Source organism: Herpailurus yagouaroundi, unplaced genomic scaffold (genome assembly GCF_014898765.1).
Source record: "Herpailurus yagouaroundi ecotype Mexico unplaced genomic scaffold, PumYag 246, whole genome shotgun sequence".
NCBI classification, from domain to species: Eukaryota; Metazoa; Chordata; class Mammalia; order Carnivora; family Felidae; genus Herpailurus; species Herpailurus yagouaroundi.
The window spans coordinates 11,445,287-11,461,459 of record NW_024412463.1 but is presented as its reverse complement, the minus strand read 5'-3'; the positions used below and the strand labels follow the sequence as shown (position 1 = coordinate 11,461,459).

General features: G+C 63.7%; 2 protein-coding genes across 2 annotated transcripts; one reads left to right on the top strand and one right to left on the bottom strand.

Annotated features, from left to right (window-relative positions):
- The first annotated feature begins 3,062 nt into the window (after window positions 1-3,062).
- CABLES2 (Cdk5 and Abl enzyme substrate 2) lies at window positions 3,063-12,701 on the top strand. Its single transcript, XM_040459836.1, has 10 exons — window positions 3,063-3,178; window positions 6,685-6,756; window positions 6,862-6,954; window positions 8,136-8,213; window positions 8,819-8,927; window positions 9,467-9,632; window positions 10,025-10,128; window positions 10,489-10,595; window positions 11,395-11,599; window positions 11,761-12,701. The coding sequence occupies exons 1-10, from the start codon at window positions 3,078-3,080 to the stop codon at window positions 11,899-11,901; spliced, it is 1,176 nt and encodes a 391-aa protein (XP_040315770.1). The 5' UTR covers window positions 3,063-3,077; the 3' UTR covers window positions 11,902-12,701.
- Window positions 12,702-14,030: 1,329 nt separating this feature from the next.
- RPS21 (ribosomal protein S21) lies at window positions 14,031-15,188 on the bottom strand. Its single transcript, XM_040459849.1, has 6 exons — window positions 15,112-15,188; window positions 14,898-14,960; window positions 14,750-14,813; window positions 14,542-14,613; window positions 14,185-14,240; window positions 14,031-14,098 (listed from the first exon to the last, which is right to left on the bottom strand). The coding sequence occupies exons 2-6, from the start codon at window positions 14,945-14,947 to the stop codon at window positions 14,089-14,091; spliced, it is 252 nt and encodes an 83-aa protein (XP_040315783.1). The 5' UTR covers window positions 14,948-14,960; window positions 15,112-15,188; the 3' UTR covers window positions 14,031-14,088.
- Window positions 15,189-16,173: the final 985 nt, after the last annotated feature.

Below are 16,173 nucleotides of genomic sequence, written 5' to 3'. Positions count from 1 at the left end.
CCCCCCCTCCCCGGTCCCCTCTGGGTTCAGTGTCCCTGGCCCTGTCACACCCCAGCTTGCACTCCGCCTGCTCGAATTCCGTTTCTAGGAAGCCCTCGGCCCATTTCGAGGAAGCCAGATCAGCCCCCACCCTTGAGCCCTGCCCCTCCAGTGTGCCTGTGCCCAGAAAGGCCTGGCTGCCAGACGCCCTGCCTCCTGCCCCGGAGACCCTTGCCCAGCCTCCTGCATAGCTGCAGCTTTGGGTGCCCCTTCAGTACTGCTGCCACTACCCTGCCTCCTCGCCCCTTCCTCCAGGTTCCGGGGCTATCCCATGCCCTCCCACTGCCCACCTGCACCTTGAGGACCCATTTGGGGCCTGGCACTGAGGATGGGCTGCGGTCACAGTCCCTCTGGAAGGCCACTGTGTGCAGGACAGAGCCGCGGGGTGTGCGGAAGGGCCCCAGTGCGGAGCCCCGCAGCCCAGGGCCCTGCAGAGGCGGGCCACTCCTGGGGTCCAGAGGCGGCTCTTCTCAGCTGGGGGTCATCACGGCTGCGCACGCCATGGTGCCTCCCACCCCCGGCCCTCAGACGGGGGTCACGGCATCGGGGTCTTTTCTAGCGCTGTTTTGGTTGGGAAGGTTCAGTCCAGAATACAACGCTTGGCTCTCACTTTAGGGTCAGAGCTCTTGTGTGTGGCCCGTGGAGAAGCGCTTGCTGAGGTCACTGTCCCACCACAGACGGAAGTATTTCTAACCATACAGAGGAGCGGCTGCCTCCTGGGCAGGCCGGAAGGACACCCTGGACCCCTTCCACAAACAAGCCTGGCTGCGCTCCGGAGGCGCTTGGGGGGCTGACTGGGGCAAGGGGATCAGAATCCCCAACACGCGGCAGCTCGGCAGCCCGCGTCCGGTCCCCTGGGGGGTGACATGGGGGTGCTTGTGCGAGAGGAGGCTGACACCGAGAATCAGCTAGTTCCCTAGCAGGAGTCCGTCCGTTTTAAAAACAGAGCCCCGAAGCACACTTGCCCTCAGCCTCGAAGTGGTCGAGGACGGTCCCCCCTTGCGCCGGGCGGATGGCAAAGCCCGTCTGTCGTGGGAGGAGTCGTGGGGTTTCGGGGGGGAAGGCGGCTCGCCTGGAGACGGGCCCCAGCTGGAGAGCGATGCGTGTGCTCCCCTCCGTGTGATGCCGGCTGCCCCCTGCCCCTTCCGTGTGCGTGTGCATGTGCGGACCACGTGTCTGCTCAGCAAGCAGGCCGCCCTGCTGTGGGCCAGGCCCTGCGAACCAGCCTGGCCAGCAGCCTGCCAGGGAGGGGCTTGGGGGCCGTGGATGCTGGATGCGACGCCGTAACCAGGAGCCCCGTGAGGCCGCGTGGCCCGTGGTGTCACCGCACGGCCCATTCCTGGGGCGGGGGGGGGGGGCGGGGGGTGCAGGGGCCTGAGCTCAGGAGAAGGCTGGCTCGGGATGGGGTATGGTGTAGGCCCGGGTGCCCTTCGGTCTTCCTGCTGCGTCCACCCCCGTCCCCGTGTCCCTCCACCCCTGGCGTGAGCCCGGGCCGTGAACCCACTGTCCCTCCCGGCGGACAGATAGCAGGCCCCCCGTGTGGAGACTGTCCATGTCACTCTGAGTTCCCCAGGCCCAGAGACGGGCCCACAGAGGGAGTCGCTGCGGAGTGCGTGAGGGGCGGCCGGCCTAGCAAAGGGGGCTCCTGGCTGCAGACTCAGTCGAGAATCTGTTGTTTTCCAGGAGCAGGCGGGGGGAGGGCCTCTTCCAGAAGTCTGTACCAGTGTGGTGCTTCGACCCAGGCCTGCAGAACAGACCTGTGCCCGTCAGGGGCTCTGTGACCACTGGCAGGAAGCACGGCCCCACTGAGCCTCAGTTTACTCCTCTGTGAAGTGCTTCTGCCGTACATACTATGAACCCGAGGGGCTGTGTGAGGCCAGGGGAGGTCACGGGCTCGGCGAGGGGAGGCAGTGGCCAGGGCCAGGCGAGCAGACGCTTGTCACAACCAGGTTACCAGCGAGTGCTCACGCGCAGTCCACAGCAGGAAAGCTGTGTTTCACACTCAGGGTTGAGTCTGGCGTGGTTTTTCCTGCTAAGCCGGTGAGCAAGTCACTGGAATCCCTGTTCCTCTCGAGCCCCCAACTTGGCATTTATTGTCATTTCAACACTGCAGTCGCTTACCACGAGCAGGCAGGACGCTGGGCTCCTCCGGCAGAAACAGGTGGCCCCCGCCGGGCCCTGCACCCTCCTCTCTCGCTGCCAAAACAAAGCACCGTCAGCTGGGCGGCTCCCTCGCACCGTCTCAGAGCTCATAGGTCTGAGGTCCCGTCTGGAGGCTCCAGGGAAGGGGCCTTCCTGCCTCCCGCAGCTCCTGGTGGCCCCAGGCGTCCCTTGGCGCGTGCGCGGCCTCAGCCCCCCAGTGTCGGCCTCCATCTGCACGTGGCTTCTCCTGGGTGTCTCTGTCTGCACCTGGCGTTTTCCCCTCCTTAGAGGGACACCAGTCATTGCCCGCCCTAATGGCCACATCTTAACTTGGTCACACCTGCAAAGATCCTACTCCCAAAAATGGTCACGGTCACAGATATCAGGGGTTAGGACTTCAGTGTAACTTTTGGGGAGCCCAGCTGAGCCCACCACAGTCCACGTTAGTGCCCAAGGCACTCGTGACCGGGAAGGTGAGCCGGGGCACGGGGGAGCCCAAGGACATTGCTGTGTCAGCTGGGAACGCAGACTCTCGCGATCCTGGAGGGTTCACGACGGAACGGTCCTGAGAAGGGGCTGAGCATTTTAGCCGCCATGTTGGCCAGGAGCCACCTCGTGTTCCAGAAGCTGCCAAGCTCCTGTCCAAATTGAGCCAATTTCAGTGGCGCGTCTGGCAGTGTGCTTACAACTCTGATTCGGGGGCTTCTTGCTGGAGGACAGCCAGAGGTGGCAGCCAAGGTTAGAGCCTAGAGGCGCTGCCCCAGGGTGGCTCAGAGGCCTGAGACCTGAACCCCAGAGACCACACCCTGGGTCCCATGGCCAAGGGGTCTTCAAGCCTCCCTGAGCGGTTGGCTGGAATTTGGGGTTTGTGCTTTGCCTGGCAGGGACTTGGCGAGATGGGGCACCCAGGACCACCACTCCCTGGACAGGTGTGCACCAAGGGTCTGCGAGGTCGGCCGCTGCGCTCGGATGGGCACGGAGCAGGAGAGCGTCTCAGGTCATTGGCACTGGTACCTGTCAGCAGCCTGCTCTCAGCTGGCCTGACCCCTTCCCTGGGCCCCTCGCTCGGTTTGGGTGGTCCTCGGCCCTCAAACAGACCTCAGGTGGGCACCCCTGCTCCGTTGGGTGTTTCTGTAGTTACAAAGTAAAGGACGTCCATCAGGTGCTAGAAACTAACCAATAGCAATTTCACTTCCTGTTTGTGTTCCACTTTTCGTGTTTCCGGGGGCAGGTGGGGGGTAATTCTGAGAGCAAGCCGGAGAGCCAGCAAGCCGTGGTCAGTGCGGTGGGCACCTGTGCCCTCGACAGCCTCTCCCACACCCCTGACCTCTGGCCCCTTCTTCCCCAGAGAGTCAGATGGCGAGTGGACACCATCCCGCATACACTGACCTGGGCGCCACGGAGAGGCTTCTGGGCAGGGGAGACCCGTGTTTGCCCGGACATCCAGGGCTGGGGGGTGAGGCAGTGCAGGGGGCAGAAAGCCCGAGCTGTGTTCTCTGTAGCTTGTTCGTGGGTGGTGTTTTTCAATGGGGTGTAAAATGCAGGCCCAGCTCTGGGGGCAGCACACGCCCCCCTCCCCCCCCCCCCCGCCCAGAAGCTCTCGGCAGCCAGTACCCCTCGCACGCCAAGACCCCCACTTTGTCACCGCCATCACGGCAGCGTGTGATGTGCGGGCACAGGGAGGCGACCGCACGCGGCGAGCACGGCCTCCTGCTGACCGCGCCCGCTGCCCCCAGCGGGGAGTGTGCTTCCGCTCGAGCTGCCACAGGGCTTCTGTCCTGCCTGCTGGCCAGACGGACGCCTTTCTGGGTGGCTGTGTCCAGAGAGGCTGAGCCGGAGCACCCTCGGCCGGAGCCCGCCCATACTGGGTGGCCCATCCTGCCGGAGCTGTGTGTGAGGCCCTGGTGGTCTCACCTTGGGAGTCCCCGGAGGGCTCCACATTCCTCCAGAGGAAGCCACCGAAAGACCGGCCAGCAGGTTCTTTGAAAGGGGGCGCTGCGTAACGGACGGCTGGCGCTGCTCCGTGTCCTGGGAAGGGCGAGCCCCTCCTGACCACCAGGGGAGGCCCTGGGAAGGTCCTGCGTGTCCACCGCCAGGGCTCTGGCCTCGCCTGTGGCTTGACCGCCGGCTGTCCTGCTGCCTTTGCCGCCCACGACGCGGTCACCTCCACACCCAAGGATGTTGAGATCCCTGGGAGCCTGCAGGCTGCTCCTCTCCTGCCCACAGACTCACTTGCGGAACGTTCTGCAGCTCACTCCACCCTCTGCGGACGGATGCGCCCAGTTACGCCGGGGAAGCCGGAAGCGGCACACCCGGGCCTCCCGTGTCCCAGGTGCCCACCCAGACCCACGGCTCGGGGTGCCCTGATCCGGGGCCACAGGTGTTCATCCACGCGCTAATGGCATCTCTGGAACGGAGGCCAAGTTCAGCAAGGGAGCACCTGAGGAAATGTCTGGGGGGCGGCCTCGATTCCAGCCACCCCAGCCAGCGCTGCAGCGGTAGTGGTCGCACAGACCGCCTGCGGGGGTGCAGGGCCCAGTACCGCCTTACAAGCTGCGTGATCTCGGGCAAGTTGCTCGCCGGCTCTGTGCCTCCGTTTCCCCACCTGAGAACTGAGAGTGAGGGCACGGCCCGGTCACGTGCCGTTGTTGCGAGGACCGAGCTTATATGTAAAATGCTCACGAGGAGAGACGAGTGGAAGAAAACCACAGATGTCTGCAAAAGCAACTGGGAACAGATCTTAACAGCTCGGTGAGCTGACTGCCTCAACCCGGAACCCACGGGAGGAGTGAGCCAGGCAGCAGAGCGCCGTGACGCGCCTGCCGCTCCAACGGGCGCCGGGCCAGAGGCCGCGTGTGGGGCCGGCGTCCACGGAGGTGGCTGTTGGCTCCGGGCACGCGAGCTCCCAGGCGTGCAGGAGCCACTGGAGCATCGCCTGGGAAATTAGCCGAGGAAATGAGTCTGAGGAAGCCACACGGGGCTGCTCCGTGGGGCCTCTGAGCCAGCCCTGCAAAGCAGCACACAGACACCCCCGGGGACGGTCGGGCTGTGCCTAAGCCGGTAGGTCCCGCACATCCACCTGCTCACCTGGCGCGGGGACGGTGCTCACCTGCACCCACCCCAGGCTTCTCGGGACGCTGGGTTATGCCCAACACACCCCTCCTGCTGCCTCGTGAGCAGTCAGCGCACCTGCCTGCGGAGGCACCTGCCGCACATCCCCCCGCCACCCTGGGCAGGCCTCAGCACCCCCCCCACACGACTCCCCTCGCACTGACGTCCCCCACCCCGGGCACTCTCCTCCGGCAGGCGGGTGTCCTCCACCGCCACCAGCCCCGTCTCTGGGGGTGGGGCCGCTCTGGGACACCCGGCGTTTCACCGGAGTTTCCACTGTGTTCAATTCTCATTTCTTTTCAATAAGCTTCTGCTGTCTTTGTCATTGTAAAGAAGTAAGTGGAGTGTGGGCTGTGGCTTCGTGGTGACAGCCTTGGGGCCCCCCAGACTGCCCTGCTCGTGTGACCTCGGGCAGGTGCCGAGTTGCCGCAGGCGCTCGATCCGTGGCAGGCGGGGGTGGCTGAGCCCCTAGGGCCCGACGGCTCCCCGGGGACTCACGGGCTCATAGGGACCTGGATTCCAGGCTGGCTCCACCTGGTGAGGTGGCCTGACCACACCGGGCCTGGATCGTAAGCCAGGGGTCCTGCCGGGGGACCGTGTTGCTCCCAGGCAGGCTGCAGCTCCCAGGAGTGGCGTCCTCTGCCCTGTGCCGCCCCCCACACCGGTCCCCTCCCCAGGAGCCCGCCCTCAGCTCACATTTGGAGTGAAATAGTGCCACGGACACCGGGGCACCCACCCGACACGTGCCGGCCCAGGCTGAGCTCAGGACCCGTGTAGCTTCATTTCACAGAACACACGGCCTCGGCCCCCCGGAGCCTCCCTCTTTTGGGGAGGTGTGGGGGCTCGGGGCTCACCTGTGAGATGTGCTTGTGACCCCCACGAGGACTAGGAAGTCGACGAGTGACCAGGTGGTGGTCTTGGTGCCAGTAACCCGGGTGCATGATCTTGACCTGGAGGTGCAGCCCACACAGGGTCTGAACCTTCCCCCTCGAGAAGCCCCCTGACGTGGGGGAGGGGGGAGGTTGGGAGCCCTCCAGGAGCGATCCCTCCAATCCTGGAAGACTTCCAGAAGCCCCTCCCTGCCTTCAGCCTGCCGTGGCTGAGCGGGAGCTGCCGTGCCCGTCCTGGGCCAGAGAGGGCTCTCAGGACCTGCTGGCCTGAGCTCCGGGAGGCAGTGGGCAGCGGTGGACCAGGGCGCTGGTCCCCCTTGCGTTGTTCTGACACAGTCTGGTCCTGAGTCTTGCCCGAGACTCAGAGGTGGCCACAGACGGGCTCCTGACACCGTGGCTGTGCGCTGCTGTCCAGCGGGGAGAAGGCCGCGAGCGCGCCTCCATGTCCGACAGCAGCCGTCTCCCCGGTCTGTTGCTGAGGCCCTGCCCTGTCTTTTTACAGACGGCGAGTTGCCTCCCAGCGCTGCTCTCTCGAGTTCCTGGAAGATGCTGTGGGATGTGCCTCCGTTCAGAGGTGAGGGTCCCGCTGGCTCTGAGACCCCGCGCGCCCCAGCCACCAGGCTCTGGGGCCAGAGGGGCTCTAGAGGGAGGGGAGAGTGACCTGGGGTTTACGTTGCAGAACCAAACACATATCCGGCTCCCCAAGACATAAAGGCCTAAAGAAGACTCACTTCATCAAGAACATGCGACAGTACGACACGAGGAACAGCAGGTACGCATGTGCCACGGGAGCAAGCGTGTGGCCGCCCAGAGGCAGAGCTGGAGTCCGATCCCCGGCCCACGCGTGCAGCCGCGGCGCTGCCCGGCACGTCCACCCTCGAACCCCATGTCGGCGAGCGGCTCCTGCTTCCCCCAGTGTTCAAGCTCGGGTCCACCGCCCCCTTCCTCTCCGGTGTCCCGGGTGAAGGGCCACCTGGTGGACACCAGCTTGAGTAGGAGCGCTGAAGTGAAGGGACATCGGAAACAGAGCAGGTGTGGCGACGGAACGCGGCCAGGAGAGGAGGGGCAGCGGCCGGAAGGTTACACTAAAAGCCGAGATCTGGCTGCCCCAGACCAGGTGTAGACGGGCAGCCGGGAGGAGGTCCTGGGTCTGTGGGTGCTGTGTGGGTGCCCTGAAGGCGTTCCCGTCGCCCGTCCCTCACGCCCTGTCCTGCCAACCCTGGGGCATCTGTGCCCTTCCTGCTGGAGGCCGTGCTGCCTGGCATCCACCCAGTGGCCTTGTCGGGGAGCTCTGTGTTCTAGCAGTGGCCTGGACCCCCCAGCGTGAACCCCAGTGTGACAGGCCCGTGCTGGTGCTGAGGAACAGGCCCAAGTGCTGGGCTGGCTCCCGGGAGCCCCGGGGGGCCAGCAGTCACAGCCAGAAAAGAGGGGAGTCTCCTGCTGCTGGAGCCAGGCCGGGCCGGGCAGGGTAGATCCCAGCCCAGAGTGGGGGGAAGGGCTGGCCTTCCTGCCACACGCCCCACGCCCCACGCGGGGCGCCTCCTGGCCAGCTTGGCTCAGGACGTAGAAGTAGGCGCTTCTTGGCTCTGTCAGCCCCTCCAGGTAGGCTGAGGACAGGCCCCCTGAGCGGGACAGTCCTCTGGGTGCACACCTCTGCTCTCGTGTCCTCCAAAGCCTGGCCTCTCCTGGGTGAGCAGCCCCGACCACTGGCCTCCCGCTGCCTGCACGGGCCAGGCCAGACCTTCCTGTGCTGCAGGAGGGGACGCACCTGCCAGCGGGACCAAGCACCCTCGCTAAGCACCTGCAGGGAACGGGCGAGAGCTGGGACAGCCAGACCGACTGGCTCCCCTGTCCCCTGGACACCCCAGGCAGCTTGCGTGACCCAAGTCTAGGCGGGAAGGAACTTTCTCCTGGAAACACCTGCCACCTGCTCTGACCAACCCTTCCCCCCAGGATCGTGCTGATCTGTGCCAAGCGGTCCCTGTGTGCAGCCTTCTCGGTCCTGCCCTATGGAGAAGGCCTGCGGGTCAGGTGAGTGACCAGGGGGCCATGGGCCAGGCCCCCCCACCCCCCCACCCCCCGGCTTGCAGTGGCCTCACGCCGAGGCCAGCAGACCCGCTTCTGCCAGAGCACCTCGGGAGCACCGAAGGCCATTTGGGTCCTGGTTCCCTGGGAGGGGTGTGTCCGCATGTTACTTACACGCAGTTGCCTTGGGACTGTCCTCCTCATGGGGATGCGTCCTGTGGCGGACCCTGGCGAGTGCATCCGGCATAGCTCCAGGAAGGTGACCGTCAGGGCGGAGATAGCACCACAGGACCTGCCGTGAAACAGCAGTAGAGAAACCTGCCAGGCGAGGGGCCTGGGTGAAGCTGGCCCGGGGGGAGGCCTAGGGAGAGGCTGGTGCCGCCCCATTACTGCCAGCCTGCAGGTGTTCTCACAGGAAGTATGTGGGGCTGGGAAGGGGCAGGACTGGGCAGCGCGGGGCCCGGGGTCCTTCCCCTGTGCCCGAGGCAGTGCTGGTACAGTTCCCGTCCCCCAGCTCTGGGCCTGGCGGGCGCAGAGCGGGGGCCCCTGCTCCCCTGCCGCCTCTGGGGACGCAGGAAGGCCCGGCAGCCGCCTCCCCCCGTGCATTGCAGTGACCTGCGGGTGGACGGCCAGAAGCAGAGGCATCCGTCAGGCGGCGTCTCCGTGTCTTCCGAGATGGTCTTTGAGCTGGAGGGCGTCGAGCTGGGAGCAGATGGGAAGGCAAGAGTGGAGGCCGTGCTCAGTCCGGGCTGGTGGGTGGGCTGGGAGCTTGTGCTCGCCCAGGCGATCAACACGGAGCTGGGTTTTTCTTGACTCCTAAAGTGCAAGGTGTCGGGAGGAAGCCACACAGCCCTGTGAAGATAGGCCCCTCACCTCGCTCAGCAGCGAGCTGATGGGAAACGGCGTGAGTTGGGCGGGGGCCCAGGTGCTGCCTCCGTGCTGGAAGTCAGAGGTCAAGGGCTTCAGAGGCAGCAAGAAGGTTCCTGTGCTGCAGATCCCACGTGGGGGATGGCGCAGGTGGCATTCTGGGACGTTCTTGTTACTGATACCACTAGCGTCAAGTGTTGGTGTAACAGGGAGGGATGCCCGGGAGCGGTAGCTCTCAGTGGGTCCTTCCTTGTCCCCATGAGGGTGGCGTTCGTGTGGGGGCTGCCTGCAGCAGAAGGAGTAAGGCACAGCTTGCTTGGACTTCTGGTCTTACGAGGGGCTGTGGACCCGGGGATGACTGGGACTGAGCCCTGACACCCGTTCCCCTCCAGGTGGTGTCTTATGCCAAGTTCTTGTACCCTACCAACGCCCTGGTCACTCACAAGACAGACAGCCACAGCCTGCCACCCCAGCCCCGGCCCAGCATCCCCCGGGCTCTGCCAGGGTCAAGATACAAACCTACCCCAGCCAAGTCAGCACCAGCCGGCACGGATCTAGGTACCCCACGTGCCCTAACCGGGTGCCGGGCAGGCAGCCACACCAGCTGGGCAAGGGACACACTGTGGCGGGCAGACCAGAATCACACTGAAGCCCATAGCCCCTGGTCCAGACGGGGAGCCAGGCTTGGGAGAAGGGAGCAGACGGCCTGTGCTTCATCCACCCAGGAACTGGAGAGATCCCGTGTCCACACACGGCTCCGGGGCAGGGGCAGGGATCTCTCGGTCAGGACATCCTTCCACCCAGCCCTCAGGGACAGGGAACCGTGGCCTAGAGTCCCTCCCAGACCCCAGAAGCACTGTTCCCCAGGGGCTAGTCCAGGGTTCCAGCTGAGGCTTGGGTTGGCCAGAGCCCTGGGCTCATGGTCGGTCAGGGCTGTCCTCTGCACACAGGGACTGACGCAGGGGACACGCTGGAGTATAACCCCAACCTCCTGGACGACCCACAATGGCCCTGTGGCAAGCACAAGCGGGTCCTCATCTTCGCGTCTTACATGGTACGGGGGGCACCGGCGCAGGCCCGGTCCACACGCCTCTGGGTGTTCGGGGGCAGGCTGAGGGAGAGCCGCCGGGGCAGGGCCACTGGGCCCCCCACCCCAGGGCACCAGCACCTCGGGGCAGCAGGGGGTGTGCAGCAGGCCAGAGGCTGCGCTGACCACACCACCCTGGCAGCCTGGGTCACCACTCTGCATCCCAGGCTCTGGGACCCTCTGTCCTGAGACGTGTCCTCCTCTGATCTGCTGCCTGAAGCCATTTGCAGATCCAGGCCAGCGTGAAATCAGCCCCCAGGGTCTCGGGTGGGTGGCCCCCAGGGCTGTGCGGGGCCGACCCCTACCCTGCGGCCTTCTCGCACACAGACCACGGTAATAGAGTACGTGAAGCCCTCTGACCTCAAGAAGGACATGAATGAGACCTTCCGGGAGAAGTTCCCACACATCAAACTGACACTGAGCAAAATCAGGAGGTAAGGGGACTGAGGAGAGATCTCTGGGCCCCGCCACCGTGATGAGGCCGTTCCTCTCCTCTCCTGTTTCTAGTAGGTTCTTGAGCTTGATAAATCCAGATGTGCCCCGCCCAAGTCCCCTCCTGCTATCTGACCAGGCCAATGTCAGCAGTTCCCCACCCCACCCCACCCCCGCCACCTCCATGGGTCAGGCCGCCTCAGTGCTGCTTGCACCCACACCTGCTAGCCCTGCTCCCTGATGCCCGTAACCACACAGGAGGTGGGCACTGTGGTGACCCCATCTGACAGATGGGATCGAGGGCCGAGGAGGTTTGCCCAAGACCTCAGCGAGTTAAGTGGTGGACCGCCCGGAGCCCAGGCAGCCTGGCCTAGTTGGGACTCCTGGGGATCGCCCTTCCCTGGGCCCTCTTCGCCCCACTGTCTCACTGTCCCCCCTCACCAGCACCAACGGGCTTCGCTGAAGGTCCAGACACTGCTTCAGGGCCTTTCCGCGGTGCTATTTCTCCCCACATCGTCCCTTTCGCAGCCACAGGGGAGCAGGGACTCTGTCCTCTGTGGTGGCCCCTGGAGGGCAGCATGGGCTACCCAGTACACTTCGGGGGGTGGGGGGGGAGGGGGCACGGCCCGGCCCGAGGGGCAAGGGGAAGCCAACATCCGCCTGCTTGTCCAGCAAGCTGCGGACCCTAGCGCCGGCCGTGCCCACCTGGAGGAAATGGTGCCCTCCGGGCCACTCTGGAGCAGGGAGAGGGGCGGCCACTTCCACTGCCCGTCAGCACCCGGCTTCCGTGTAAACCCGCAGTTTAAAACGGGAGATGCGGAACCTCTCTGAGGAGTGCAGCCTGGAGCCTGTGACGGTGTCCATGGCCTACGTGTACTTCGAGAAGCTCGTCCTGCAGGGCAAACTCAACAAGCAGAACCGCAAGCTATGCGCCGGGGCGTGCGTGCTGCTCGCCGCCAAGATCAGCAGCGACCTCCGCAGGAGCGAGGTGAAGCAGCTCATCGACGTGAGTACGCCCAGCCCCGCCCCGGCTCCGCCCCCGACCTGCTCTGGACCAGGGTGGGGGGTGGCTTGTGCAGAACCCGGCTGGGGTGGAGCGGCTGGTGCAGAGCTGGGGCTCCACATAACCTCCCTCCTCCCTCCTCCCTCCTCCCTCCTCCCGTGCAGAAGCTGGAGGAAAGGTTTCGGTTCAACAGAAGGGATCTGATCGGGTTTGAGTTCACGGTGCTGGTGGCCTTGGAACTCGCGCTCTACCTTCCCGAGGGCCAGGTGTTACCTCACTACAGACGCCTCACGCAGCAGTTCTAGCCCAGCCTGGCCTCTGCCCGGAGGGCGGCCACCCCTCCCACACCGCCCAGACGCCCTGGCGCTCAGGGCCCCAGGGATGTGTCCAGGTGAGCGGCCGCCCGGCAGGGACGCGCCTGCCCCTCAACTGATGCCGCTGTCCCTGCACACCTGTTCCCTTGGAGGGACACCGCTTTCATTCCAAAGCACACCACCCGCCATGGTACATTCCTGAGAATCTTCTCGCATTTTTACGCGAGCAAAATGTAAGGTTTTACTTTTTTCATGTGCCTGAGACCGACCCGATCCTCAAGTGGTCATTTCGGCATCTTTCCTTTGCACCGCCTGGTCTTCCGCAAACCACCACAGCCACTGCGCTCGCATCGCAGAGATCTGGGTTTCTGGAGCCTGCTGAACACTCTGGAATTGCAGAAGTTGGCGTATCGAAACATGAGTCTTGGCTCTTTCCGGTTTTCGTTGGTGGACACAGCTCCCTCCCGGCCCAGCTGAGCCCCTCGGGGATGCCCACTGGCCTCCCCCGGCATCCTTCCACAGGCAGAGCTCTGGCATTAATGCAACTAGGGCAGACTCCGGTTTCTCTCTCTTTTTACTCCAAGCATCGTGTCACTGTGAAATCCTGATGCCCGAGCGTCACACATGCCAGCAGGCCTCCGCGCAGACACTAGCCCACCCCAGGGGGGACCCACCCTTCACCTCTCACCGGGAACCCCTGCTTGCCTGCGACACTCTGGACCTTCAGGATGTTTGTTGGACTGCTTGCTCCTGGCTCTTGATCTTTCTAAGCAATATCGTGATGGAGAAAACCGGTGTATTTATTGTTACTTGGGATTTGGTTTGATGGGTCTTAAGGGAACAAAATCTGGTCGGGAGCAGTTGAGGCCGTGACTTGGAACACCACACTTGACTCTCAAGCAGGCGGGAGGGGGACGGCCCCATCTCCCTGGAGGGTGGGTGCACACGCCTTTCTTCGTAGGCAGGACGCAGTCTTGGCTGTCACACGAAGCAAGCCCAGGGAGTGGTGGTTGTCACCTGTGTGCGGGCCTGTGCCCCTTCTCTCAACAGGGCCCGTGTTCGGCTTTCCCAGGTCTGCGTGTCCTTCCTGCACGTTCTGTGACCCGGTTCTCCAGCTCACTGTCCCGTCAAACACTGAAGAACCAAGGATGATTTCCCTCCCTGGGTCAGCTGGGGTTAAAAATGACCACGTTGGCTGGGCCATTAAGCTGCTTCCCTGCCGTCCTACAAACCTGTCAGTCTCTGCGACAGCCCCACCCTGTATTGTGTGTAAACTGATGCTTTTGCCAAAAGGAGACACCGGTTCTGCTCATCACAACGCTCAGGCACCAGCGGCTCAAGCCTGGACCCCAGCACCCCCCCAGCACCCGTGTCTGCGTGCAGGCCAGCTGTTCCTCTTCCCCCGGGGGATGAAGCCCAAGCCTGTATTCCAACCCTATTTATTGTGGGATAAGCTCCCTGTCCCCCTCAACGGCCCCTAATGCACACGTGTCCCAGACGGACGAGGGTGGGAGGGAGCTGAGATACAGGTGCTTTTCTCCCGGACAGCAACGTGTGCAGCCCTTGTATCTCAAGGACACTCTAGTGTTCCAAGCACTGGAAGGGACGGGTTCCCAGACTTCACCTCAAGAGGGCATGCGTCCTGGTCCTCGACAATTTCCACACAGGTGTTCAAACAGCTGACAGCAGTTTAGGTTCCTGTGTTCCCATAGTAAGATTTAGTCCTTCACAGACCTGTAACTCTCCCTTTGGTGTGTCCTGTCCTCGACGCCAAAAGCTGCTCGTGTGGCGGTCAGTGATCACTGCAGCAAAGCCAGTATTGAAGCCAAACGTGTCTGAGCCCCTCACTCTCTAGATAGAGCCCAGACATCTAAGAGGCGGCTCCGAAAGCAGCTGTGCATTTAAAAGTGCGCTAAGCGACTATCTGACCTCAATGTCAAGTCACGTCATTTGTTTGCAAACGGTAATGTATTTGTGGTTCAAAGTAAAATGTGATTTTGCAAAGTATGCCACAGGTTGCCTCCTTTCAGCTGACCGGCCGCGTCCAGCTTTACAGCAGCCCTCACACTGATGCCCAGAGGAACGCATCCACACTCCCAGAATGAACCAACACAGGTGGCTTTTGCTATTTTTGTTATTTATTTACGACAAACATCTCACATCTGTAATCCTCTCTGGTCAGAAGTTCCTAGGACAAAAGTAAGGACGACGTTAAAACCTCATTTCAGGAAAGGTCCCGGGCCTCTGTGCCCAAACACAGGCCATCTTACTTACTTTGAAACGATGCCATCGGCCTTGGCCAGTCGTAGAATGGAGTCATCAGACTCACCCTGGAAAAAAGTGCTCGACTATCACCCCTGCTAAACCCGGCTGGCAGGAGATCCAGTGGAGAGGCCTGGCATAGGGCCTCATACCTGATTATGGGGGGCGGGGGGGAGTACCTGAGTGCCTTCTCGGGGGTTCCTATCTTGGGCCCCTTAGCACCCCTATTCCGCGGCAGGAAGGGGCAGGCGGCTAGCACAGCCCCACAAGTTCACCCACTCTGCCCACGAATCTACTCGAGCCTCCAGAAAGAAAGATCCCCTTCCCCACTCGACCGCACACCCGGTGCACAAAGCCAGGGAAACTCACCATCCTCCGGATAGCCCCGCAGATCGCATAGGTTTTAAACTGCCCGTTAAACCTACCCGTCACCTTGTCAACCTGCAAATCGTCAACGCGAATCATAAAGATCTGGGGTCCGGGAGTGCTCAGCCCGCTAGGCCACCCCGACCTGGCTTCGGCCGCCCTGGGGGCTTTCCCCCGGGCGGGACGGGCCCGTTGCCTCCGCCCGGCTCACCTCGGCCACGTTCATCTGGATGGACGCGTGGTCCTTGGCGCCGATGATGCGGTTGCTGGCGGAGCTGCGGGGGGGGGGGGGGGGGGGGGTAAGCGCAGTGAGCGGCAGGGGGGCGGGGGGAGCGGGGGGGGTGGAAGGGCTCGCTCACCATTTCCGCGGCACGTACAGGTCCACGAACTCTCCGGCGTCGTTCTGCATGTCGACGGCAAGCCTGCGAGACCCCGAGGCGCCGTGAGGCCGGGCCGCGTCTCCGCTGCAGCCGCCCCGGCCCCCGCGCCGTCTCCCCAAGCCGCCCCGGCCCTCGGGTGTCGGCTCCCGCCCGGAGACCCCTCCCGAAGCCCCCACCCGGCCGAGCGACCCACCTGCTGCTACCACCACCACGAGCGCGAGCGCAGAAAGGAAGCACTTCCTCCGCCGCCGGCGGTATTGGAGGACGGGGCGGGGCCTCGGCGAGTGCTTCCGGGTCCCGACGCGACGTAGGGCGCCGCCGGTTGCCCTGACGCACTTCCGCTTCCGGCGGACGGGGCGGGACCTGCGGGTGGCGGCGCCCGGCAGACTCGCGGGAGCCGGTGGCGGGCCCAGGCAGGCGTCGCCGGGCTGGGGGACGCCCGGGCCTCCGCGGCTTCTGCTTCCGCTGTCAGCCCCGCGTGGGCGGGCGGGGGCCGTGCAGACCCCTCCTGGGACTTCGTCCGCGACAGTGGCCGAGCGGGAGGAAGCCTCGAACAGGCTGGGAGGCGGCGGGCGGACTTGGGGTCCTCTCTAGGGCGCGGGGACACCGCTGTCGGGAAATCGAGGTCGGGGCAAGGAGGGGACGCTGCCAAGCTCCCGGGGCAGGACCCGCTGAGACCTGCCTGTGTCTGCATGTGGGTCAATCCAGCTAGTCCTGGTGATCAAAAGATTCTGTAGCTGGAAGGTGGGAGAGGCAGCTAGACTACCAGAGTGCCAGGAAGGAGAGAGTAGCAGAGAGAGGTCTGCAGAGGGATCTTCCTCGAGTGTTCAGCGGAATAAGGACCCCGGAAATAAACCACATATGTGGTCAAATGATGTTCTGCAAGGCTGCCAAGACCACTGTTGGGGGGGGGGGGGGAAGGACCGTCTTTTCCACAAACGGTGCTGGGAAAATGGGACATCCGCATACAAAAGAAGGAAGCTGAACCCTTACCTCAACACCTTATGTAAAAACGATGTGGATCAAGGACCTAAAACAAAATTCTTTTTTTTTTTTATTTTTTTTAACGTTTATTTATTTTTGAGATAGAGAGAGACAGCATGAATGGGGGAGGGTCAGAGAGAGGGAGACACAGAATCTGAAACAGGCTCAGGCTCTGAGCTGTCAGCACAGAGCCCGACGCGGGGCTCGAACTCACAGACCGCGAGATCATGACCTGAGCCGAAGTCGGCCGCCCAACCGACTGAGCCACCCA